Source organism: Muntiacus reevesi, chromosome 2 (assembly GCF_963930625.1).
Source record: "Muntiacus reevesi chromosome 2, mMunRee1.1, whole genome shotgun sequence".
NCBI classification, from domain to species: domain Eukaryota; kingdom Metazoa; phylum Chordata; class Mammalia; order Artiodactyla; family Cervidae; genus Muntiacus; species Muntiacus reevesi.
Window position 1 is genome coordinate 177,290,004 of NC_089250.1, and position 25,404 is coordinate 177,315,407.

General features: G+C 54.2%; 2 protein-coding genes across 3 annotated transcripts in view; both read right to left on the reverse strand.

Annotated features, from left to right (window-relative positions):
* The window catches only part of LOC136157330 (zinc finger protein 316-like), a 32,044-nt gene extending 28,073 nt beyond the window's left edge, over positions 1–3,971 (reverse strand). The window contains exons 1-2 of the mRNA XM_065919251.1: positions 3,449–3,971; positions 2,586–2,708 (exon numbers count right to left, since the gene is read on the reverse strand). Coding sequence (XP_065775323.1) covers positions 2,586–2,708; positions 3,449–3,461 — 136 coding nt within the window. The 5' untranslated portion in view covers positions 3,462–3,971. The remainder of the gene's footprint in view (positions 1–2,585; positions 2,709–3,448) is intronic.
* Positions 3,972–14,017: 10,046 nt separating this feature from the next.
* Positions 14,018–25,300, reverse strand: INTS15 (integrator complex subunit 15). Of its 2 annotated transcripts, none has more exons than XM_065923746.1 (6): positions 24,844–25,295; positions 24,206–24,427; positions 22,000–22,165; positions 18,744–19,268; positions 17,870–17,909; positions 14,018–14,820 (listed from the first exon to the last, which is right to left on the reverse strand). In XM_065923746.1, the coding sequence occupies exons 1-6, from the start codon at positions 25,033–25,035 to the stop codon at positions 14,619–14,621; spliced, it is 1,347 nt and encodes a 448-aa protein (XP_065779818.1). In that variant the 5' UTR covers positions 25,036–25,295; the 3' UTR covers positions 14,018–14,618. The 2 variants fall into 2 exon arrangements, with proteins under 2 accessions (XP_065779818.1, XP_065779817.1); XM_065923745.1 differs by lacking the exon at positions 14,018–14,820 and adding an exon at positions 15,689–17,553 and having other exon boundaries at positions 24,844–25,300.
* Between the last annotated feature and the right edge of the window lie 104 nt (positions 25,301–25,404).

The following is a 25,404-nucleotide window of genomic DNA, read 5'->3' on the forward strand; positions in this document are numbered from 1 at the left end:
TTGGCAGTGACACCACCCCACGTGCCTGGGGCTCACCAACACCACTCCCTGAAAAGTCCTTTGGGCCTAACCGCCATCCAAGAGGGATCTGTGAACCTGCCATTCCCACAGCTAAGCCACAAGCCCATGCTGAACTCTGACTTCAGTTAGGGGTCACACTCGAAACAAATGAAACTCACCCTCTCTGTACATAATAAAGAATTTCTGTCAGGCTGCCTGGAAGTGTTTCCACGGCAATTTCTAAAAATCACCAAAGTCAGAGAGAACACGAGGTTTCCAGGTGGGAGGTGCCCAATAATTCTACCAGGTAGCAGCTGGTTAACCTCCTGCAGGTTCAGGGCCCTTCTCATCTGGAACATACCTTTGTCATCCCCACACTGCCAGCTTAGTGAGTGAAGCAGGAAGGGCCCTGGCATCACCCCTAGTAGGTGCTTGAAAAATCCCTCTCCCTGTGGGTTAGGAATTAGTTTGAAAATTAGCAAGCAGCTTGGAAATATGAATACCAAGAATACAACTAGCTCCATCTGAAACAGCCTTTAGACTGAAAGTGGTCTGCTTGTTCATTTGTTTTTTGGCTGCACCACTCAGCCTGTGGGATCTTAGTTCCCCGGCCAGGAGTGGAACCCGAGTCCCCTGCATTAGAAATGCGGAGTCTCAACCACTAGACCGCCAGGGAAGTCCGAGGCTGGAAGTGGTTTTAGACTGTTAATTCTCAGATGGAAAGGAACAACTCACAGCCCCAAGTCTACATGGCAATTGGCCAGTTACTTAATCCCTGGGAACCTGAGTTTCCCCATCTACTTAAAGGAGCTAAACCCCTTTTGGGGAAATTGCGAAAAATTAGAGGGGATAAACACACAGCCCCAGCACAGTGCACGACATAGAGGAAGCTCGGATATGCAGGACTCATCTCGTTGCTACATGTCACAAAATCCACATGCAGTTTCTCACTCTGAGCATACTGCTGTGCTATCTGAAAATCCAAAGAGGCCTTCTCCATTCCCAAGTCTGATTCAACATCTGTTTTTCCCATAGCATCATATTTTCAACTTTGGGATGGAAAGCAGAGGTTTGGTTGACCCAATTTTGCTTTCTGACTGATTTTCCAGGAATATACTGATTTCATAAAATCGAGGGATATCTACATGTAAATAATTCCCTTTTAGAAAACTTATTCCCAAGACCCTTCGCTTAGGTTAATGGATCAGTAAGTGTGTTTTTCTTACACACTCACAACAGGTGGGAGTATGTGGGAAGTGAGAGAAGACAGACCATCACAGACAACCTGTTGTCTCGGCAAATCCAAGGTCACGTGGGCACTCTCCTGTCCTACCACCTCTGGGGGCAGCCAGGACTCATCACCCCTCTGGGTAGGTCCTCTCATTTCTAGGAGGGGGCTTAGCCAAACGACCACTCCCTGCTTCTCACGGCATTTGTACACTGTTAACAACAATATTTGGGTAAATGTATACTGACGTGTCATCTGATGTGTCTGCTCTCGTGAGATTTTTGTCAGTTGAGTATTTAAGCCAAAAGAGTCCTGGGAATTCCCTGGTGGTCCAGTGGTTAGGACTCTGAGCTCTTACTGCAGAGGCTGTGGGTTCGATCCCTGGTCAGGGAACTCCGATCTCACAAGCCACATGGGGAAGCTGGTGGCGGGGGGGAGGGTGTGGTGGCAGGGTGTGGTGTGGTGGAAGGCCAAGGGTCCTAGTTGAGTCCACACATCCCCACCCAATGCCTCCAGTTCCTTTGGTCTTTTCTTTTTTTTTTAAATTTTTTTTTTAAATTTTTTTAAATTTTTTTGTGAAGTCGCTCAGTCGTGTCCAACTCTTTGCGACCCCATGGACTGTAGCCTACCGGGATCCTCAGTCCATGGGATTTTCCAGGCAAGAATGCTGGAGTGGGTTGCCATTTCCTTCTCCATCCTTTGGTCTTTTCATGTTCTGTTCAACCCTGCCCAGCCCCTCACTCAGCACTCTCAAAGCACGAAGTGGGGAGTTGGCTCCCGTGAGCATGGCCGCCTTGGAAGATTTGCCAAGAGTTGGGGTGGAGGGGGTCTTGGAAGGTTCTGCAAGGCCACATTTGCCTCTGGGAAAAAGGAGAGAAAGATGGATGGAAGCAGGCAGAAGTCAATGAAAAGCAGACAAGACCAGAGGCCACAGAGAAAAGAAAAGACCCACGGCCAGTAACAAGGGTGTCCCTCAGCCCCTGAATTCAATCTGGGACCTTGAGTCCAGAATCAGGGATGAGCGAGGGAGGAAACGGAGGTTGTGTGAGCCCTGGGGAAACAGGAGTGGGTCCCATCAGCATGCATCCAGGTGGGGGACGGGGGCTGAGAATGTGTGCACCGCCAGGTGGCCCTCACCAGCAACGTTGCAGCCCGACGGTGGCCTCAGAAAACCCTGAGGTGACCCTGCCGACGTGGGGGGTGCAGCCTGCCCGCCACACCCCAGGCAGTGGGCTGCTGGCCAACCTTCAGGGCTCCCTCTCGGCAGGCCTGGGGCTTTGTCAAAGGATCCTCGCCAGGGACCTGAGGACCATCTCCTGGTTCAGGAGGTCAGAGGTGCCCTCCCTTAGCCCCTTACCTGAGGGGGTGTCGGGCCCCAGGCCCCCATCTTTAAGACGGCGAGGCTTCCGCACGAAGTTCTTGGTTGCCCGCCTCACCTTCATCCTGGCGGTCAGACCAAGATCCTGGGGAGCTGGCTGTGCTGAGGGGAAGGAAGGAAGCTGTTCAGACCAGCGGGGAGCCCCGGGCCAGGGGCCGTGATGCCTCACTGTCTCGGAGTCGGCAGATCACCCCTGCCGGGAAGGAGGACAGTGTGATCGACGGCCAGGAAAGGGACGAGCAAGGGCGGCCTGGAAGCCCTGCTCCCAGGGCCAGCTGCCTGCACAGGTAGTCCTGACTCTCCTGACTCAGCACAGGGCCCACGTCCAGCCTCCCGCCTGGGGCAGCCCTTGCAGCTGCCTATCACCGATGATGAGAGACGATGGACGCTTGGGGAAGTTTACAGGAAAAAAGACTTATTTGTCCATCTCCATCTCACATTCCCCTGGCCCTCTCAAAGCACGGACAAGTCTGTTCAATTCCCTGGTCTCTTGCCTCCCAAGCTGCTCTGGGGATTCGCCCAGTCTTCCCAGGTCACCAGCAGACCGCCAGTTCCGGGCCATGTGAGTCCGTCCAGGTGCCACCTCAGTTCCCAGGAAGCCAGGTTCCCGGAGCACTGCAAGCCCTGCAACTGGAGGGCTGAGGGCCTGGCCCTGTGCCCCAGCGATTCTGAGGTCTGCAGGGTTCCCCGCCTCTCTCCAGAGTCCCCCACCCCTGTGGCGGTCCTCCCTCTCTTCCTAAGAGGATGACTCCAGGTTCCTCCAGCTCCGCACAATCCAGCCCAACCCTCTTAAGAAAAGCGTCCCTGGGTTCGCCCCGCTGACCTACCCCCCTGGGCCTCACCTGGCACAAGCATCGCCTGCTCTGCAGGCAGCCTGGGCGCTAGGGAAGGTGTGGTCAGCAGGGGCTGGAAGGTGAAGGCCAGAGCGTTCTGCCAGCTCCTTCGCCTGGCGCCCCCATCCAGAAAGAACGGGGGAGGTGCTGGGCCACCAGGGGGGCCTTTCTGGTCACTTGGGACGGGTCTGTCGCTGTCAGGGTTGCCGAGGTCGCCCTGGGCCAAAAGAAGGGGGGCAGAGCGGAGTTCAAGAGCAGAAGTTGGTGTGGACCCCCTGGGGCGGGGGGCGGGAGGAGACAGAGCCCCGAACCAGCGCGGGGCTCAGGGCGGGACCATCGCGGGCGCCGAGGGCGGACCGGGGGCGGACCTGGTGGGCGGTGGACCAGTGTCGTTTCAGCCCCGGGCAGCGCGGGGCCGGCCAGGGATCTGCCCGCGGCCACAGGTGCCGGGAGCCGGCGGGCCGGCGGCCTGGGCCGGGCCTGGCCGCGCGGAAGGCGGGCGGGGGGCGGGCGCCGCGGCCGGGCCGGGGTCCCCGTGCGCTCGCCCGCCCGCCCGAGCGTGCGACCGGCCGGCCGTGCGTCCGAGCGGGCAGCGGCCGGGCCGGGGGCGGGGGCGGGGGCGGCGGGGGCCGGCACAGGAAGTCCCCCCGGCATCCGCATCCTGTCCCCCGCGCCCCGGCCCCCGCCGCCGCCGCCGCCGCTCTAGGCCGCCGCGAGCTCGGTGGGCTTAACCCTTCCCGGCCCGGCCGCTCACCCCGCGCGGGGGGCGCGAGCCGGGGGCGCCGGGGCCGGGCGCAGTGCACCCCGCAGCATCCCCGGGTGTGCGCGTCCGCGCGCCCGGGTTGGCGACTGTCGCCGCGCGAGTGCGGGGGAGGCTCCCAGCCGGGCTCGGCAGCCCGCTGAAGGGCAGGCACGGCTCCGGGACAAACGGGGCTCAGGTCGCACTCAGTTAGGTGACGCGCGGTTCACGAAGCCCCATCCCGGGCCGCTGCGCACACCCTAGAGAGGCCTCTCCTTCGTCCCCCTGGACCCATGTCCTGGATCCTGGAGTGGCGAGGATGGGCCTGGGGGCGCGGGGAGCTGTGGCCGGCAGTCAGGTGGGCGTGGACCCCAAAGGACCAGATGGGGCCGTAGGGGCCACCCTGGCCAACTGGAGAGCTGAGCGTGGCTCTGTCTGCGCCCCTGCGCTGTGCGCACCGCCCGGTGGCCAGGCCCCCTTGCCGCCCCACCCTGCGCCCTCCCCAGCCCCGTCCTTAGCCGCTCAGGGCAGCGGGCCTCTCTGGTCGTGCCCAGCCGCTTCCCCGCTGGTCAGGAAGGGTCCCTCTGTCTCCATATCCCTTTGCTACTCTGTTCTGTCTCATCTGGAGATGGGCTGACGCTGACATCAGGATGCTCCAGTTCTCTGAAAACCCAAAGCACTGGCCGCAGGGAGCTGCTTCTGGGGGGAGCACCGCGGTGCCCCACTGGAGGGGTCAGGGGTCCTCCTGTGGTCACACACCCCCCCTTACTGTCTCCAGGCTCACACAGCTGCCACCCCTGTGGCCCCCTTGCTCCGACTTTGGATTCTTCCAGGCCCTTTGAGAGTGGAGACTGGGGCTTCCCCTCTCGCCCTTGCCTGAACCGCCTGCATTGTCTGGCAGCTTTACCCCAGACGAGGTGCTCCGGAGGGCAGGGACCGCATCTGCCTCCGGAGACAAACAAGCGTAGCAAGAGCCCATCTTTGGAGGCGGAAAAATCTGGGTTCCCAAGGGGGGCTCTTCCAGCTGTGTTAGGAGGCGAATTATGGCCTTCCTTCTGGACGGTGGGACCGCACCCCACTAGCCTGGTGTCTGGGGATGAATGAACTGGCTCTCTCATGCCAGCGGCAGGCGTGCCCCTTCCCCTGCCTGGGAGAGTTGAGAGCAGAGCTGTTTCTGCCTCCTCCTGCCTCCTGGGAGACCTCACGCCCAGAGGATCCACTCCTCCCACCCCGAATTTTTAACCTCCCCCTATTCTGGCTTCTTTCTGACAGCACTTGCTCATTCCCACGGCTCTCTCATCTTGAAAACACGCACCGCATCCCCCCCCACCTCACTCTCCTGCCCTTGGTACCAAACTTGCTGGAGAGATGCCCCGTGATAGTTCTGTCCATACCCCCATTGGCCTGGCCCTCCTTCCCTCTCTGCAGCCTGGCCTCTGCCTCATCACTCCACCCAGACAGCTCTGCCTGATGTCACCAGGGACCTCCACGTCACTGAATCTCTCAGCTCCTTCCACCTCTAGGCAGCTTTGCTGGGAGAGCACTCTTGGTTCCCCCTTCTTCCCCATCTGCTACCTTTGCAGGCTCTCTTCGTTCACCAGGCTCATTGCTCACCTTTACATCGTGCAAACCTGCAATCAGGTGTCTTCCTGGGGCAGCTCTCCCCAAGAGTTTTTCTTGGTCCACACCTGTGCACTGGCTTGACCAAAGCCGCCACCCTTTCTTTTGCTTTCTTCCTCTTCTTCCCTTTAATCTTTTTTTTTAAATTTTATTTTCTTTCTTTCTTTCTTTCTTTTTTTTTTTTTTGCTGCACTATGCAGCAACATGCAGGATCCTTGCTCCCTGATCCAGGATTGAGCCCAGACCCCCTGCAGTTAGAAGCATGGAGTCCTAACCACTGGACTGCCAGGTAAGTGTTTGTCTTTAATTTCTTTCTTTTTTTTTTTTTTTAAATCAATCAAGGTAACACATATACCAAGTTGAGTAAGTCAAATAGTTCTACAAAATCTGCAGCAACAAGAAAATTTCTCCTCACTTATGAGTCCACTCCCATTTCTTCAGATATTTCTTGCCATATTTCTAAATAATATGCTTTTAATGCTCTTACTTGCTTTTTCCAGTTTAGATCGTATCTGTTGACATCCCACTCTGGAAGATGCGGGTTAAACTGTTGACACCACACAGAGACGTGCATACTTTCCCTCTCATCCTCCCGTTGTCTAATCGTTTGTCTGGTCTTTATCCTGTTTTCTGGGTGAGAGCTTCAAACTCTGGTGGCTCAGATGCTAAAGAATCTGCCTGCAATGCAGGAGAACCAGGTTCGATCCCTGGGTCGAGAAGATCTTCTGAACAAGGGAATGGCTGCCCACTCCAGTAGTCTTGCCTGGGAAATCCCATGAGCAGAGGAGCCTGGCGGGCTACAGTCCATGCGGCCGCAAAGAGTCGGACACCACTGAACACACAGACACACACTCAGTCATCAGTATAAGTGCTTTCCTGAATTCTGTGAGTTGACCTAACGCATTAATGAACCTGAGTGGGTCACAGGAATCCTGATTTTGTAGTCAGCTGGTCGGAAGTGCAGGTGGTCTGGGAACATCCAAACGTGAGGCCAGGGTGGTGTGTGCTGGGCTTAGTTGCAGCATGCAGGATCTAGTTCCCTGATCAAGGATGGAACCTGGGCCCCCGTCTTTGGAGCAGAGTCAAGCACTGGACCACTGGGGAAGTCATTCTCCTCTTCATTGCTTTTTGGCTTCCAGTATTGCTACTGCGATGTCCAGGGCCATTTTGATACCCAATCCTTTGCACGTATATTTTCTCTCTGTGCTGTGTGCTCAATCGCCCAGTTGTGTCTGACCCTTTGGGACTGCATAGACTATAGACTGCCAGGTTCCTCTGTCTGTGGGGTTTTCCTGGTGAGAACACTGGAGTGGGTTGCCATGTCTTCTGCTAGTTTTCTCTCTGGAAGCTTGTAAATATTTTTTAAAAACCTGTACTCTGAAATTCCCTCGTGGAGACTCAGGCAGCCACTTCAATCTGGAACCTCATGTTTATCTGTTCCGAGAAGTGAATTTGAGTAATTTCTTTGATCATGTTCCCCTTAGTTTTCTTTTGTCCTTTTCCAGAATTTTGACTTTTTCAGATATTGGACCCTCTGTGCCACTCCTCTCGTCATTTTAACTTCTCTTCCATTTTTCATGACTTAACCTCTCAGTATACTTTCTGGAGGATTTTCTCTTCACTTTCTTCTAAGCTTTCTGTTGAACGCTTTTATTTCTGGTATTCTGTCTTCCATCTCCCAGAGCTTTCTTATCCTCAAGCTGTTGCTTTTCTCTTGTGTGCTGCTCTTGTTTCACGATTCCAGTACTTGCTCATATCTCTCTGAGGACAGTGAAGTTTGTTCCTGCTCCTTCGTCATCTTTGTTTGTTCCAGTTTTGTTTTTTTTTCTAGTGTGTCTGTGTCATTTCTTCTGTTGGAGGATTTCCTAGGATGCTGGGTGACCCTGGGCTGTTTGATCCTGTGTGTGGTCATTAGATCCCCCTTGCCTTCAAGATGGACTCTCCCTGCCTTTGGCTTATTGGTCCCAGGATTATGCCAGTTCTGGCTCAGATTTTAAAGGTGGGTTTCATTAGGGTTCATTGGTTCATGGGTTGACCTTCAGGCAACCACCACGGGGGCTGCAGGGCTCAGTTGGGCCAGGCCTGGGTCAAGGATGGAGCCAGGGCCTCAGGGGTGAAGTCAGGACGCTCTCACCAGCAGGAAAGGGGGGCTGAACTGTGGGTGGACAGAAACAACAGATCCATCATAACTAGAATGTATTGGTATTTATTCACAATGTGTTTACACAGTCAAGATCCTAACATACACATTGACTTGCAACAACTTGCTCTTTTATTTTTCTCTGTGACATGGAACTGAACCTGAGCCCACAGCTGTGAAAGCAGAATGCTGACCATTCAAGGGACTTAGCACACACATGCACACAATCCACTCGAGGAGGAGCCCAGCTTCCCTGGAGGGGCTGCCTGTCAAACATCTGCCCCCAAAGAGGTCCTTTATCAAGAAGGAGGCAGACGACTGGTTGTGTCCAGTCGTTCAGTCCTGTCTGACTCTTTGCTATCCCATGGACTGTAGCCCCCCAGGCTCTTCTGTCCATGGGATTCTCCAGGCAAGAATACTGGAGTGGGTTGCTATTTCCTACTCCAGGGGATCTTCCTGACCCAGGAATCAAACCCTCGACTCTTTTGTCTCCTGCATTGACAGGCAAATTCTTTACCATTAGTGCCACCTGAGAAGCCCAGATGGCTGGTGTTAGTAGTTCAGTTGTGTCCGACTCTTTGAGATCCCATGGACTGTAACCCACCAGGCTCTTCTGTCCATGGGATTCTCTGGCCAAGAATACTGGAAGGCAATGGCTAATAATTCTGCCACATACACTTGCTCCAGCTTCCCTGGTGGCTAGTGGTAAAGAATCCGCTTGCCGATGCAGGAAATGTGGGCTTGATCCCTGGGTTAGGAAGATCCCCTGGAGAAGGAAATGGCAACCCACTCCAGAATTCTTGCCTAGAAAACTCCATGGACAGAAGAACCTGGCAGGCTATAGTCCCAGGGGTCACAATGAGCCAGACACGACTTAGTGACAAAGACCAGAACAGATGCTTGCTTGCCACACTTATTTAACAGCTGACAATATGATGGGCAAAAATGACGTCATTGCTTTAATTTGCCTTAAAAAAATTAAATGACATTGAAAAGGATTTTATAAGTTGAAGGAGGCATGTGCTCAGACACTCAGTCGTGTCCAACTCTTCGTGACCCCATGGACTATAGCCCATCAGGTTCTTCTGTCCATGGGATTCTCCAGGCAAGAATACTGGAGTGGGATGCCGTTTCCTCCTCCAGGGGATCTGCCCAACCCAGGGATCGAACCCACGTCTCTTATGTCTCCTGTGCTGGCAGGCAGATTCTTTACTACTAGCACTATCTGGGAAGCCCTGAAGAAGGCATAGGTATAATTAAAATACTGTACTTTATCTGTTTTTTATTTTTTTTAACTTTTAGGCCATCCTGTGAGGCATGGAGGATCTTAGTTCCCTGACCAGGGATTGAACCTGTGCCCCAGGCAGTGGAAGCCCAGAGTCTTAACCACTGGACTGCCAGGGAAGGCCCTAAAATACTGATGCAAGCGATTCAGTTACAAATTATTCTCACTGCTTCAGTTTGCTTTATGTTTCTCCCTGACTTAATGAAGTTAATTATTTACACGGCCCCAAAGTCAAAGAAAACAAGGTACATTCGGCAGGCTAGCTTCACTTGGGTCACTTCACCCTGCTCCTCCTCCTTCCCCTCAGCTACTATTATTATTAGTTTTTCCTTTATCTTTCCTTCATTTCAATTTAAATGTTCCCCACCTCCTTCCTTTTGCAAAAGGTAGCATGTGATACACACTTTTCTGGACCTTCCTTCTTTCATTTTGCTTAATAAATCCTAGTAGTCACTCCCTAGAAGAAGATGTTAAGAACAAAACTCAAAAAACAGTACCATAATACTCCTCCCTGTGGCTAAAACATCATGTTAATAGACTCATGACAAGTTTTTCATCTTTTGCTGTTACACATCATGCTGCAGTGAAAAACCTCGTATGTGTATTGTCTCCTATTTTTGCCATTGGATTGAGAAGGAGGTTCCTGGGTCAAAGGGCAAACACATATGTAATTTTGCTAAACCTCACCAGATTTCTTTCCAAAGTGGTTGTACCATTTTGCATTCCCATCAGCTCCAATGAACTCGGTAGCTATTATACTTTCCATTTTTCTAAAATTAATTAATTTGGCTGTGCCAGGTCTTGTTACAGCTTGCAGATCTTCACTGTGGCCTGCAGGATCTTCTAGCTGCAGTATATGCGAACTCTTAGTTGTGGCATGCGGGATCTAGTTCCCTGACCAGGGATTGAACCTGGGTCTCCTGCACTGGGAATGTGGAGTCTTAGCCACCAGACGACCAGGGAAGTCCCTACTTTTCATTTCTAGAAGTTCTGCCTAACTTTTTTTGTTTTTGCATCTTCTAGGTAATTCACAATTACCCAGTAATTTCCCCCTGTAGCTTCCCATTTGTCTTTTATGCCATTAACCATAACTTTTTCAGTCCAGCTCTTGACAACTGTGACACTGGAAGACTTTTTGAACCCATTTCTGTCAGGTGCATCTGCAGGTCCCCACCCTTGGCGCCTGCTCATTTCTCACTGGACATCAGTCGGTCTCCTTGGACAGTCATTGGTGGGTTGAGCCTAGGATGAGTGACTTTCCTCCAGAGAACGTGTGTTTGCTCCTCCCGGGCCCCTGGGAGGACTGCAAGTCCAGGAACCCCCAAGGACTGAGGTCACGGCAGGCAGTGTCCTGGGGTAACCAGTGCTGTCAACCCGGGGTGAGGACTTGCCCCCACCCCTCACTTCTTAGGAACCAGACTTCCCTTTGGCTTTTCCCAGGCTCCGCTCAGCGCCAGGGCAACCTTCCCTGCCATCTTCTGCTCTTCTTCCAAGTATATCCCGGGGGTTCCAGCAAAATGGAGAGTGGGTCTCCTAGTAGATCCCACTTTGAACCCTTCATCCTTGAGGCCCTCAGGGGCACAAGTGCCTTTGTGCAGCTTACCTGCTTTCGCTTACCATCTGACCTGGATACCGTGTCTTTGGCTGTGCTGAGCCTTTGTTGCTGCACGTGGACTTTCACTAGTTGCGGTGAGCGGGGGCTCCCCCCAGTCTCAGCGCCCGGGCTTCACACTGAGCTGGCTTCTCTTGTTGCGAAGCACGGGCTCTAGGTGCCAGGGCTTCAGTAGTTGGAGCGCTTGAGTTCAGCAGTTGCGGCTCCTGGACTCTAGAGCGCGGACTTAATAGTTGAGATGCACAGGCTTACTTGCTCCACAGCAGGTGGGACCTTCCCAGACTGGGGATTGAACCCGTATCTCCTGCATTGGCAGGTGGATTCTTTACCTCTGAGCCGCCAGGAAGCCCCTGAGCTGGATGTTCTTTATATCCTAGTAGCTTGTCTGTAGGTCGTCGTATGTCATCTAGTGCTTTTAATTAAAGCAGAAGGGTTGGCTGAAAAATCTAACCCGTCATTACCAGAAATAGTTATAAAATGCACTTTAAAAATGTACGTGTAATTAGACAAGTAACATGTGAATGAATACACCAGCCTTATAAAAGCATAAACTGTGCGGTTATTGGCTGGTACGTACGCCAGACACAGGCTTCTTTTACTTACGCGAGTTGGGGACTGATTCAGTCTTGTCCTTCCTTACGACTCAGAATGTTTTTTAGAATTGAGTTAAAAAATAAAAATTGAAACTTTAAAACTATATAGACAAGGAAAGGCCTCCTTTGGCTATCACCCCATGTCCGTTATCTTCCCCAGAGGTTTCCACTGTTTTTGGTTTAGTGTATATCATTTTAAAAATACACTTATTTATTAGACTTTATTTATCTGGCTGTGGCAGATCTTTGAACTGACAGGGATCAAAACAGTGGAAGTGTGGAGTCTTAACCCCTGGACCACCAGGGAAGCCCCTCTTTTCTATGAATTTTCTGTTCATTCCTGTCACTCAATTTAAAAATTGGAATATCTTTGGCTCAATGGGTAGTTTCTTATACATTCTGTGTAGATACAGTTTGTTTCCTCTGTTGCCTAATGTTTTCTTATATATCAATTTTTAATGGATGTAAAACACCATTATTAAAAAAAAAAAAAGTTGCAAGTGCTGGCACATAATTACTTAACAGGAGGTCTGTCATTTTTAATTGCCCACATACTGCTAAAAATACCACAGAAGAAATCTGTGGCTCTAGTGGCTTCATTTTCCTACATTTTTTCTTTTTTATTTGCAAAATCACCTGAAGTCTGAGTGGAGCTGAGACTGTAGCCCTGGAGATAAATGATGACGACCACCTTCTGGGACACAGCCAGGTTCAGAGACCCTCTAATCAGGAAGCGATAGGAGAGCCCCTTTTGCCCCCTTTTCAGAAACACTCGGTACCAGAGTTAACACCGAGAACCAGTGAGTGCTAATCTTAGTCCTGTGGATGTGTCCCACCGAGACAGATGGAAGCAGACACTTGACTTCAGCTCCTGCCTTGACATCAGATTGTCCGTAAACAGAAAACATGAGGATAATGAAATCAAAGGAAAGGACATCTCCTTCTCTAGTTCATGGCTCTCAGAAGCAATTTAAAAGCAGAATCCTGCCCGGCTTTGCTTGCAGACTACACGTGGCTGGGGTGGTGGGAGCCTGACTGAGCACTTCTGGGGCCCACGAGGGCCTAGCACTCACGTCTTGGTCACGCTCACCCATGTCATGGACTCACAACCAAAGACGGCCCCTACAGTGCAATGTGATACCGAGGGACGCCTCAAACTCCAGACGTCACACACACACACACACACACAGAGCACTCGTGGTCACACTCACCCATGTCATGGACTCACAAGCAAGGACGGCCCCTACAGTGCAACTGTGATACCGAGGGATGCCTCAAACTCCAGACGTCACACACACACACGCACGCACACACACACACACCCCTGGTCTCGTCTGACACACACACACACACACACACACACCCCTCGTCTCGTCACACACTCACACACACACACACCCACACACACACACCCCTGGTCTCGTCTGACACACACACACACACACACACTTGGTCTCGTCTGACACACACACACACATCCCTGACACACACACACACACACACACCCCTGGTCTCGTCTGACACACACACACCCCTGGTCTCGTCTCACACACACACACACACACACACACCCCTGGTCTCGTCTGACACACACACACACACACACACCTGGTCTCGTCTGACACACACACACACACACACACACCCCCCTGGTCTCGTCTGACACACACACACACACCCCTGGTCTCGTCTGACACACACACACACACACACACACACCCCTCGTCTCGTCACACACTCACACACACACACACCCACACACACACACCCCTGGTCTCGTCTGACACACACACACACATCCCTGACACACACACACACACACACACCCCTGGTCTCGTCTGACACACACACACCCCTGGTCTCGTCTCACACACACACACACACACACACACCCCTGGTCTCGTCTGACACACACACACACACACACACACCTGGTCTCGTCTGACACACACACACACACACACACACACCCCTGGTCTCGTCTGACACACACACACACACCCCTGGTCTCGTCTGACACACACACACACACCTACCTGGTCTCGTCTGACACACACACACACACACACACACACACCTGGTCTCGTCTGACACACACACACACACACACCCCTGGTCTCGTCTGACACACACACACACACCTCACACATACACACACCCCCCCCTGGTCTCGTCTGGCCTTCCGGGGTCTGGTCTGCAGCCAGAAGTAGCAGGCTGAACCACCACAAGGTTAAATCTCATCCCTACGAGCTGATCTTAGCCCTCAGTGCCTGTTGTTCGCTGTAACCGCCTCTCACGCCTCACCTTCGGCCTAGGGGAGCCCAGCAATGGGGTTACTGAGTCTCTATCCCTCCTCCCCAAACCAGTAAGTGAGGCCTGCATTTTGTCCCTGAGGGCAGAAAGGACTTGTGACTGAAGCAGACAGACCCTGGCGCTCTGCACAGGGTGGGGAGCATCTGCGGCGCTTCTGGCAACAGGAGCGGCTAGAATCGTATCCGGTCTTCTGACCAGGGTCTCAGCAGACTGGGCAGGACACTTCCGAAGGGCCCGGCTAGTAAGTTTTAAAACACATTCCATAATGGTCTATGAAACGGTTTAGAAAAAATTTATTTGAGCATACGAAAAGAAACTTTAGGGAACCCATTAAAACAGAGCAGTTCCTTTCCTTGGTGCGGGGGGCCACGCTCGCAGGATTCCCTGACCTGTACAGTGCTGGGTGCAAGCCCGCGATGCCAGAGGTGCGGCCTTGCGCTCCCTGAGCCGCAGGCGTGGCCTGTGTCTCGGTGGGATGCAGCCCATCCCCGGGGAGGGAAGCCAGGCAGGCGGACTTGGTGACGCTGGTCCCCCATCCACGCCCCGTGGCACAGGTTCGGGGTGGGGGTGTCTGCAACGACACGCCGGACCACAGGCTCACGGTCCCGGCAGCTTCTAAAGGTGCCCGCATGGCTCCGCAGAGGGCTGGACGATTTTCCTTTCGTTGGTCGCGTCTGGACTTTTACGGATGTTGACAGGGAGGAGGCACCTAGATGCCAATGTCACCAAACTTTGGCACCGACCGGGTCCTGTGGTGAGGAGGGGCCGCCTGGCCGCCCCCACGGCCTCCTCTCCGCTCACCGCCCTCTTCCGGGAAGGCTTCCTCCAAACCAGGCGCGGAAGGCATGGTGCCAACTCAGTGGTTCACGGAGCCGGGCTAGTGGATGGGCCTGAACGGGAAGGTCATGCCTGAGATGAAGGTGTGCCCGGGGTGCGTTGGCAGGGCGGGGTGGGCAGCCGGGTGGGCTGGCACGGCCCCGTAGCCCAGCGGGGGCGTGTGGATGTGGGGGTAGAACCCGGGGGGGAGCGCCGTGTGGGGCGACTGCTGCACGGGGCCCGAGATCACCAGCTGGAGCAGGCTGTGGAGACAAGGAGAGGGGTTAGGGCGCGCCGACTCCGACAGTGCTGCCCACCGGCTGACGGCACCAGGCTTCTGGGTGAGGAAGGCTGTGTGCCCAGGAGGATGGGGGGGTGACCTGGAGGCGGTGGGATGTGGACCGGGGTTGCCCAGAGAGGCAGAGGTCACGGTGAGAAACACCAGGATCCTGCTCACAGCGCCGGGGAGCAGGGGCCGAGATCCACACGAGCTCCGGACACGGCCTTAGAGTCTGTGGTTCGGGGACGACCATGGATCAGTGTCTGTTTTGGCCTCAGCTGTCCATACCTGGGGCGGTCATCGAGACGGAGGAGCCACAGCAGAAAGGACAGAGGGCCACGCTTCTCCAAGGCATTCCGAATGACTGAGTCCCAACTGCATGCCAAGCACAGCCACAACACAGCTGGCCTTGGACGTGACCCTGACACCCAGCGTCCTCAGAGGTGGCCTGGGCCTGGACCCAGTCCTCAACCACTTTCAGGGCCCCCTCCTGTCCCACTCCCACCCCCGGGAGCCTTAGTCCCTCCCCTCTCCAACTCCTTTCCTCCCAGGTCTGCACCCGCCTCTCTGCGGTTCAGGACGTCCACAGCCTCCGCCTCCAGGAAGTCCTCCTCCCTCCTGAATTCAATGTCACCTCCACTGCTGGCCCCTTTTGAGCCCCCTGGGAGAGTTTCCTCTCTTTCCTCTTGTCCTGTCTGACCCGCCCTCCCCTCCCAGCACAATCAGAAGGGCATCTTAACCTCCTCACCACCTCTAGCTTGGCCGCAGGGACTTAGCCTAAAAACCAATCCCTTCCGTCAGGACACAGGCTTCCTCCCCAGTCCCGCTCCCCTGACCTCTGCTCTCCCAGCCTCACCCCAGGGTCTCCACTGTCTCACAGAGCCAGGGAATCCGGCCTGCTAGGCCCCCTCCACGCCCTCCAGCTTCCCTGTCCCCCGGGGCCGCACCGACCCTTCATGCAGCCCTGCTCTGCTGCTGGAGTATCTCCAGTGGGACCACTTCATTCCCCCAGGAACCACTGCGTTCCATCCTCTCCATTTCACCCCCCAGACGCCCTCCCGGAACCCCCCGGCCCCTCTCGCCAGCAGCCCGGGGAATAGCTCCTGGCCCATCTTTTGGCCTCAAGTTCAGCCTGCACTCAGCTGTCACACCTGCCTGCCCTCCTGGGCCCCGGCGGGGCTGTGGGTCGGGCCCTGGGTGGCTGGGCACGCACTGTGCGGAGGGGCACGCTCACCTATGTCCTCACTGCCTGCCCTGGAGCCCCACCATCCGTGTTAAAAACCAAGGGGAAGGAACATTCCTCCACATTTAAAAACCCTCAGAAAGAAGAATATTAATCATCCAACTAACTTAACTTGGCCGTTCTCGTTCCTGTAAACCCACCCACCTGCACGCTGCATTCAACTATACACATTCACTGTTTTTAGCGAAGACACACAATACTTTGGCCACCTGGTGCAAAGAACTGATTCACTGGAAAAGATCCTGATGCTGGGAAAGAGTGAAGGCAGGAGAAGGGGACGACAGAGGATGAGATGATTGGATGGTATCACTGCCTTGATGAGCATTAGTTCGAACAAGCTCCACGAGTTGGTGATGGATAGGGAAGCGGGTGCTGCAGTCCGTGGGGTCGCAAGGAATTGGGACACGATTGAACTGAACTGAACAGTGTTCCACGCTTCTGATATAACATTACCAATTTACTAAGTGTCCCTACGGAAGAGAGGGCTAGGTTGCTTCCAGCTTTTTTGCTACTAGTAGTACTGCCTTTGCATGAAACAGCTTTGTGCAGAGTTCTCTGCTTCTTAGACTCAGTGAAATTAACCTGACTGAGAGAACCGAGGCACACAGGTGACGGGAGACGGGACAGCAGCCAACACTTCTCAGCTGCTTTCTGCCTCCTGTGTTTTCACTCAATTAATCGTCACAAAAATCCCACGACGGGGAGCAGGGCACGGGAGGCAGAGGGGCCGAGGCAGGTGCCGTGGTTTTCTTGATTTTACAGAGAAAACGGGGGGAGCGAGAACGTGCCTGAGGTCATACAGACAGGAAGTGGCAAGGCTGGGATTCTCACCAGCAGCTGCGTGGTCACACGGTTCCTGCTCCTCGCCACTTTACCACGGCTTCCCCCCAAATCAGGACAAGAACCACCACTGAGCGGGAGACTGCCGTGCGCCGTGGATGAGGAACTCTGCAGCACCCCCTCCTTTAAACCTATGACCCTGGAGGCACATAAATCACTGCCCCCACTTTACAACCGATGGGGGGGGCGCGGAAGGGGGAACTGAGGTGACAAGGCGGCCCGGCGTCACTGCAAACCACAGACCGAGCTGCACTCAGAACCTGGTCTGTGCCGCCCAACGTCGAGGCGCTGGCCTGACCCACACGCTGTGCCCCAGGGCCGCGCCTCTGTCCTGCCTCCCTAAGGGCTGTGCCACCATAATGTCACCAGTGGTGACACAACAGCACGACACACACCTGCACGGACCTCGTGAGCGGTGAAGGACACCCACGGGCTTCCCGGTGGCTCAAACGGTAAAGCATCTGCCGGCAAGGCAGGAGACTAGCAGGAGATGCAGGTTCCAGCCCTGGGCCGGGAAGGTCCCCTGGAGAAGGGAATGGCTGCCCACTCCAGTGTTCTTGCCGAACTCGATGGACAGAGGAGCCTGGCGGGCTACAGTCCATGGGGTCGCAGAGATCGGACACGACTGAGCAACTAAATAACAATGACGAAGGACACTCCAGCTTGCTCCAGCTTCTTCACTGATGCCCAGCAACAGGGCCACTTTTCTCACCCTTCCGATGGACTCTCTGCTGGGGCTTCCTCTTCTGTGGGTTACGCGATCACATCCACCCCCTCCCCTGCTGATTGTCAGGTCCAGGGGGGTGCCTTACACACAGAAGCCCTAAACCCTGCAGATCAGCTCTCCCCATGGAAGCCAGGACAAGCGGTCCGCCCTGCCCTGCACACCCCCCCACCCCTGCCTCCACCCCCGCGCCGGCCCAGCCAGAAGGCTGGGGAGGGCACTTACTTATTATGAGGCAGCCTGGAGCACAGCGTTCTCAGGTCATCTGAAATCAAAGGGACAGAGAAGTAAGGAACAGCCGGGAGACGACAAGGGGAGAGTTCATGGATGTTCAAGGCTGCCAGCAGGATAGTCAGTGCCTTGTTCTCATCTATCACTGCTCAGAAACCGGGTTCTCGTTTTTCTTCTTTATGTGCTTTAACACGCCAGGTCCCCAAGAGAAGACATCACTTAGGAGAGGGGGTGGCTCTGCTGAGAGCCCGTCAGACGGCTGGGAAAGGGCCCAGAGACAGCAGATCAAGGCTAAGAGGGAGATACGAGGGGCACGGGTCACTGGGATCCCCGTAGGGCTGCCGTCAAGGGCTGAGCGCCAGCGGTCAAAGAGCAAAGGCGGGCGTGTCACCAACACCAGGTCATGCTCCCGGTCGAGTGCCAGCACTGAAACGCAGAGCTGAGGAACCCTCTGAACAGGTGATGGGAAAGTTTCCTGCACTTCATCGTACATTTCACTGTACGTAAAGTATGCCACAATAGAAAAAAACTGCAGAAAAGAAGAGTCCCTTGGAGGAAGGACATGAAGCTGGTATTATCCTCGCTCTGGAGGAGCCCCAGGTCTGGGCAAAACACCCATGAGACACCCAGATGTCTTGGTGAGGGATTCTACCCGGAGGCGCCCTGGGACTTCTGTCCTCCTCCCTGCGGTCACCAAGAGGCAAGACGTCTTAAAACCAGAGGAGAGAAGTCCTTGTCCAGGAGCCCCGAGTTTCTTTTTTTTTAATTCTTTTTTTAGTTTGTTTTTTTTTGGGGGGGAGCCCTTATTTCCTTCCCCAGAGGGGGTGGTGCCCCCACCCCAGGGGGGCTTGGCCAGGCCATCACCCACCTCTCGTGCACAGCAGGGCCCCAGAGGCCATGGCCACCTGCAGAGCCTGTGCAAGCCGGTCCAGGGCAAGCTCGATCTCCTGGGAGGCGTTGAGGGGGTTCAGTTCGTCCGCCAATCTGTTCACCTCCTCCACCAGCGGGACCATGTGGTCAAAGAGGACGAGCCCCAGGCGGCCGTACAGGTTCTTCTCGGTCAGATGCACCTGCAGCATCAGGAGCACCTGGAGCACGCTCAGGTGCAGCTTGGAGTACAAGAGATGTGGGTCCCGGTCCGCCCCGCCCAAGGCCTTCGGGACTTTGGCGGCAACGTGGCCATTGGCTAAGGGGGTCTTCTTCTTCCTTTTGTGAGCCAGGGGGGCTTTCACGCACCAGCGGATCAATCCGGTGAGCGGCGTGAGCTCTAAAAATCCTATTGGGAGGTTGGCGGCAATTGGAGTATTCAGGAAGGTGATGAGGATCAACCTGGGGTCCTCCAAGATCCAGCTGACGATCATCTCAAGCAGGTCCAACGGGGGGATGAGATCGTCTGCAAACAAAGATGCATTCATTCAGAAGGGTCCTTGAGGACAGGAGGAGATGGGAAGACGGACCTCCCAGCTCACAGGACTCACCACCCGATACCCTGTGCCTTTGTCCTCTCCTGAAGACGGGGTACCTCTGACTCCTCTCCTGGAACAACCGCTCCTGAGGGCTGGTTCTCACCTGACTCAGCATCCTGGGACTCCCAGCCTGGCCACGGTGGGGCTCAAGAAACGTGTTAAGCCAAATATTCCCAAGAACTCCATTATGCCTTGAAGATCCCATGTGTCAAAAAATTCCCGAAAACTCCATTATGCCTTGAAGACCCCATGTGTCAACTTAAGTAAAAATCCACTCTTTATATCTAGGGTGTTTTTATTCCATTCGAAAAGACCCTAATGCTGGGAAAGACTGAAGGCAGGAGGAGACGGGGCCAATAGAGGCTGAGATGGTTGGATGGCATCACCGACTCAATGGACATGAGTTTGAGCAAACTCTGGAAGATGGTGAAGGACAGGGAAGCCTGGCGTGCTGCAGTCCATGGGGTCACACAGAGTCGGACACGACTGAGGGACAGAACAACAACAACAATGTATATCTAAAACCGCCGCCACACATCCTCCCTCCCCTGGGAGTAGGTTTCATCCAGTCTGGTGTCCCCCGTGGGCTGTCGTGTGTGTTAGCCAGGGCCCTCGTGCATGACTCCTTCTGTCTGGTGCCAGGATCCGTTCAGATGCTGAAGCAGATATTCAGTGCCAGCCCTCATTTCTGCCACCAGTTCATCACCTCTGTCACCAAATAGGTACGTTGACCGCTATGGTGGCCTTCGGGGAGCAGCTCAGAGTCCAGACAGTGATCTGTCAGCTGCTAAGGGCCAAGCCAGCCCCTGTCTAAGCTAAGCCTGGCCTCCTGTGATCCCCAGGAGGCAAAACAGAGAAATTACAATGACACATGCTGACACTCACTCTGAGATAATGACGTCCCAGGGACCAGTTGCCCTCACACGGATTAACTCAGTCCTCAAACATCTACTACATAAAGGATGAGGAAGCTGAGACACAGAGATGTTAAGTCACTTCCTCCAGACTCATTAATTAATAAGTACACGGTGGGGGAACTTCTCCGGCAGTCCAGGGATTAAGACTCCTCCCTCCCAGGGCAGGGGGCCCTGGTCAGGGAAGATCCCACCTGCTACATGGCGTGGCCAAAAAAAAAAAAAGTACATGGCGGGTCCAGACCTGACCCCAGGGGGCTTTAAACCACGATGAGACACCGCCCATCCCGGTGTGACCGCACACTGCCCATGGGTTGTCTGTGTGCACAGCAGCGGGGGCCCAGCCTCCCGTCCCTGGGGCTGTGCGGCCTTCAGCTCACAACAAAGCTAAGGCTGACGGAGTCCCTGCCAGGCTGCTGTGGTCCAGGGCCACGCTTGAGAGTGGAGAATTGGGGGAAGTGAGCCCCAAGTCCGTGTCAGGTCCCTAGATGTTCTATCATAGGGGACACTGGCCTTTTCCCTAAGATTATCTGCTGTTTTGTGAATGAACCACCTGTTCCCTGTTGCTATGAAATGACGGTATCAGGAGGCAGCAGCTGTCTATGAGTTGGATTTGGCAAGGTAAACACTGGTGACTCTGAGTCTGTCCCCTTGACTTTCCAAGACGTGTCCATCTGGGAAATGTCAGTCTCAGGCCCGCTTATCCAGCAACCTAGCGCCTCCCCAGCCCTGCACACGTCTCAGCTGAGGCAGGTCCAGAGCCTGAAGGCAGTGTGTGTACACATGTGCGCTGTGTTCACAAGTGTGTGTACCTGAGGAACCCATCTCCACAACCTTGCTTCATGCAGACCCGAGTTCTCTGCACCCATCGGGCAGGAGGGTGTTCTGTTTGGTTACGTGAAGTCCTTCCATTTTGGGGTGTTGGAGGTGAAGACACCCCAGGAAGGCCTTTCCATTACCCGAGCGCTGGCCGCGGCAACCACGGTGCTGCTGGTGGACTCCATGCCCGCCCTCTGGGCCACTGCCCTGCAGCCAGTGATTTCCGTGGCTCCAAACTCATCACATTACACACAGAAACACAGAGAGCTTCTCGGATGCCAACCACACCTTGGAAGCAGTTTAAAAAACAGACATCCCTGACATATCAGACGGGCAAGTTGACTTAAGAGAAAAAAACCACGTCTCAGGTCCGTTTGAGCATGTGAGTGGTATTCTGTGAACACTTTTTCCTTCTTCACATGTTAATTAATCCATTTATTAATCAAATGTTAAAACCAATTTCTGCTCTTGTTGCCCTGGAGTAACTGATGAAAGGCCAACTGTGATGCTGTGAGCTGGCTTTAACTAAATCTTTCCTATGAGAAGACAAAGGCCCTGAACGCTGTTCGCAGCTGTTACGCGCTCTTAGGCCGCCTCTGTGGAGAGGGCCAGGGAAGGTGTCCTGCTGTGGCAGCGTGCCCCCACGTCCGGCCACCCATCCCAGACACCAGACCCTAGCTTGCTGGGCTTGTCTGCTACTTGGATCGTTCAGCCAGCCAGGTGGGATTCACTAATGAGAATTCCCCATTAGGAAATCCCAGAGATCTAGGTAGCCTGTGCCTTTACCTTTCAGCCCGAAATAAAATACACACTGCAGAGGGAAAAATAAAAAGACAAAGCACGCGCTGGCTGGGCGGTCAGGGTATACACCGCTGGCCATCAGCTGGAGCCGTTCTGAGTGCAACAACCTGTTGATAAAGCTTACCTGATGACAGGTCGTACAGGGCGGTGACAGAGGTGATGAACTGGCAGCAGAAGCGAGGGCTGGCGCTGAATATCTGCTTCAGCGTCTGGACGGATCCCGGCACCAGACAGCAGTAGTCGTCCACGAGGGCCCGGGCTAACCGCACGCAATAGACCACAGGCGTCCGCTGGAAAGAAGCCACAGTCCACGTAACTACAGGTGTGAGCCAGCGGACGAGCAACCGTAAACACACAGTGAAGATCAGAACTGGCAGGACCCCTCCCAGGAGGGGACAAAGATGTGACCTGCTTACTCGGAAGCAGGGACTGGCAAGTGAAAGCCCGAAGACCAAATCCTTCCTGCCACCTGCTTTTGTAAATAAAGCTTTATTGAAACACAGCCCTGCTCCTGTGCTACAAGGGCAGAGCTGAGTAGGGGTGACAGAGATCACAGGACCCAAAAAGCCTAGGAGGTTTACTGTCTTGCCCTTTACCTGAAAGGCCTGCTGACCCCCGCTTTGAAGTCTGCTTGGGAAAAACCATTCTTGACTTCAAGTGAGGAAACGAGTTTTTGTAACCCTACAGGTAAGACTCTGAAGATAAAAATTAACAGTTGCTACCACTTTGACGTGCTTTAGGAGAGTCTGTGAACTGCCATGTGACTTCAGCAGCACTGTCTCAATTTCTCCTACAATCTTCTCCTGGTACAGGTTCCTACATCACCAGCCTCCGGTCTTTTCTCCCTCCTGGTCAGATGCCAATCTGTAGTCACATTCAACAGGTGCTCAGGATGCTATAGTTCCAGGGCTGAAACAGGGCCTGCAAACTGCAGGGTGTCAGGCCAGGCTGTTTATTCAGGCACTAAACGAGCCATCTCTACACCTTTCCTCAGAGGAAGCTGCAGTCCATGCCCCTGGGTGGCAAACCCTGACCCAAGCCACAAGCCCCTTTGCCGTTGTTAACATCTGCTTTCACTTTGCTAGAAAGCCAGTACAGCAGCACCACGAGATAAACGGAAAATCACAGGATGAACTTCAAGGTGCTAAACTTGACTAAGCTAGGTTGCCAAGGGACAGAGGTTATCTTGAGGTTAAAGATAATACGAGAGATGAGCTCAGGTGCCCCGGAAATCAGAATAGTGACAATTAAGATACATTTCACTAAGACTCACCTGTGTGCCACAAAGAACAACATCTATTTTTACTAGCCAAATTTTAAAGACTAATAAGATCACAGGAAAACACACTGAGATAAATTTTTTAAAAACCCAAATGTCATCAAGTCTTTGGAAATAAAGCAAGTTTGAGAAACTGAATGTGGTAAATTCTGTTAACTTAGCTGAGGACCACGTTAATAAAAATTTTGAGTTAATAATTACTCTAAACAGATTAGGAATGTTTCAACAACTCTGAGTAACAAAAAAGCAAAACAAAATAGATCTTCCAAAAACCTATCTAACACACAGTCTACTATGCGTGTGTGCAAAGTTGGCTTCAGTCATGTCCGTCTCTCTGTGGCCCCATGGACTGTAGCCTGCCAGGCTCCTCTGTCCACTGGATTCTCCAGGCAAGAATACTGCAGCGGGTTGCCACTTCCTCCTTCAGGGGATCTTCCCGACCCAAGGATTGAACCCATGTCTCTTATGTCTCCTGCATTTTCCCTTAGATGTTTAAAAATACTCTAGAAGGCTTCTATGTCCATATCCATTAGAAGAGCAATCAACTTAGAAGTGGCACTCTGGAACAACTCATAGGCTTACCGATCTAACTATAAAAAACAAGCATACTGGAGTGGGTTGCCACTTCCTTCTCCAGGGGATATTCCCCACCCAGGGATCGAATATGAGTCTCCTGCATCTCCTGGACTGGCAGATGGATCCTTTCCCTTTTTTAAAGTTATTTATTGAAAGATAATTGCTGTACAGAATTTTGTTTTCTGTGGATTCTTTAACATAGGGGGAAAAAACTCTAGAAACCAAAGCGAAAGTGAAAGTGGCTCAGTCATGTGGGACTCTCTGTGACCCCATGGACTGTACAGTCCCTGGAATTCTTCAGGCCAAAATACTGGAGTGGGTAGCCTTTCCCTTCTTCAGGGTATCTTCCCAACCCAGGGATCGAACCCGGGTCTCTTGCATTGCAGGCGGATTCCTTACCAATTGAGCTATGAGGGAAGCCCAAATTCAATTCAAATTCCTGTCACTAAACATCTTCAGAGACTTGCAGAAGTACCTGGAGCCAGGATGCCGCACACTCAAGCACTGGGATTCGACACACAGCCACTGCCATAGAGACAAGTTTTCCCAACAAGCTCATCCGGCTGTCATCCGCTTTGTTCCCTTGGGGACTGAAAAGGGATGAAAAAATAATCTGCCGGACAGAGTCCTTGGTTTGCTCCTGGAAATAATTGCACATGATTTCAAGAAGTTGGAGCTCCTGCAGTGAATTCAACCTCTGTAAAACAAATCCAGGAGAAGCGGGGAGAAATGAAGCGTATTTATTAATTCACGCGGTAAGAAAACACACCACTTTCCCCCAGGGAACTTTTCACCTCCCTAAAGCCCGGGTCCCACGGAGTAGAACTCGATTGTTAAACCTAGGGAAATGTGACTCTGCGTCATTATGCATCACCCTGTGGGATTCGGGGTGACCTACGGTCTCTTCCTTTAACAAAACCTTGGAGACGCGGGGGTCACATGCCCCGCAAAACAGGCAATTTGGCCGCTGCTGAAGGAGCCAGGCCAAGGGCTAGGACCGAGCCGCTGCTCCGAAGGGAGCTCGCGGTGCGGCCGACGCTTGTCACCGGGAAGGGAAGAAGCGAGCCGGGGTTCACGGATCGGGGTGGGGGGCCTGCCGGCCGCCCGGCGCACCTTGGGCTGCGCGCCGCGCTCCTTGGGCACCTGGAACACGAACTCCTCGAGCAGCTCCACCGGGCCCTTGTCCACGATGGGCAGCGGCGCGCTCTGCAGCTGGCTGCTGAAGTAGATGTCCAGATGGTACAACACCTCCTTGGCGGCGCTCAGCGCGTCGCGGCGCAGCAGCGAGTGCCGGATGTCGCTCATGGTGCGGCCGCGGCGGCCGGGGCGCCGGGAGCGCCGACGGACTTCCGCCCCGGGGCCCCCGCGGACGCGCCCGCCGCCGCCGCCGCCGCCGCCGCCGCCGCCGCCGAGACAAAGAGGCCGCGGCCCGGCCTCCGCCCGCCGACCCCTGGCCTGCGCCGCGGTGCCCGCCCGCCCGCCGCCGCCGCCCTCTCGGGCCCGCTCAGGGGGCCATCGCTGCCCCCGCCGGCGGCCGGCGGGCGATCCAGATGCGCGTCGACAGCGCCACCGACAGCCCTGGGAACCAGACGCCGCGGGCCGCGCTGCAGCGGAGGCGGAGCGCGGCGACGGCAGCTCGCAGGGGCCAAGCGCGGGCGGCGGCGGCGGCGAGGG

Excerpts from the sequence above, each read along its gene's own strand:
- INTS15 (XM_065923745.1), bottom strand. The coding sequence starts at position 25,035 with ATGAGCGACATCCGGCACTCGCTGCTGCGCCGCGACGCGCTGAGCGCC. Across the intron at positions 22,166-24,205 it reads GTGCGGCATCCTGGCTCCAG|CGGACGCCTGTGGTCTATTG; the intron begins GTACTTCTGCAA and ends GCTTCTTTCCAG. Across the intron at positions 17,910-18,743 it reads GGCCCTGCTGTGCACGAGAG|ATGACCTGAGAACGCTGTGC; the intron begins GTGGGTGATGGC and ends CTTTGATTTCAG.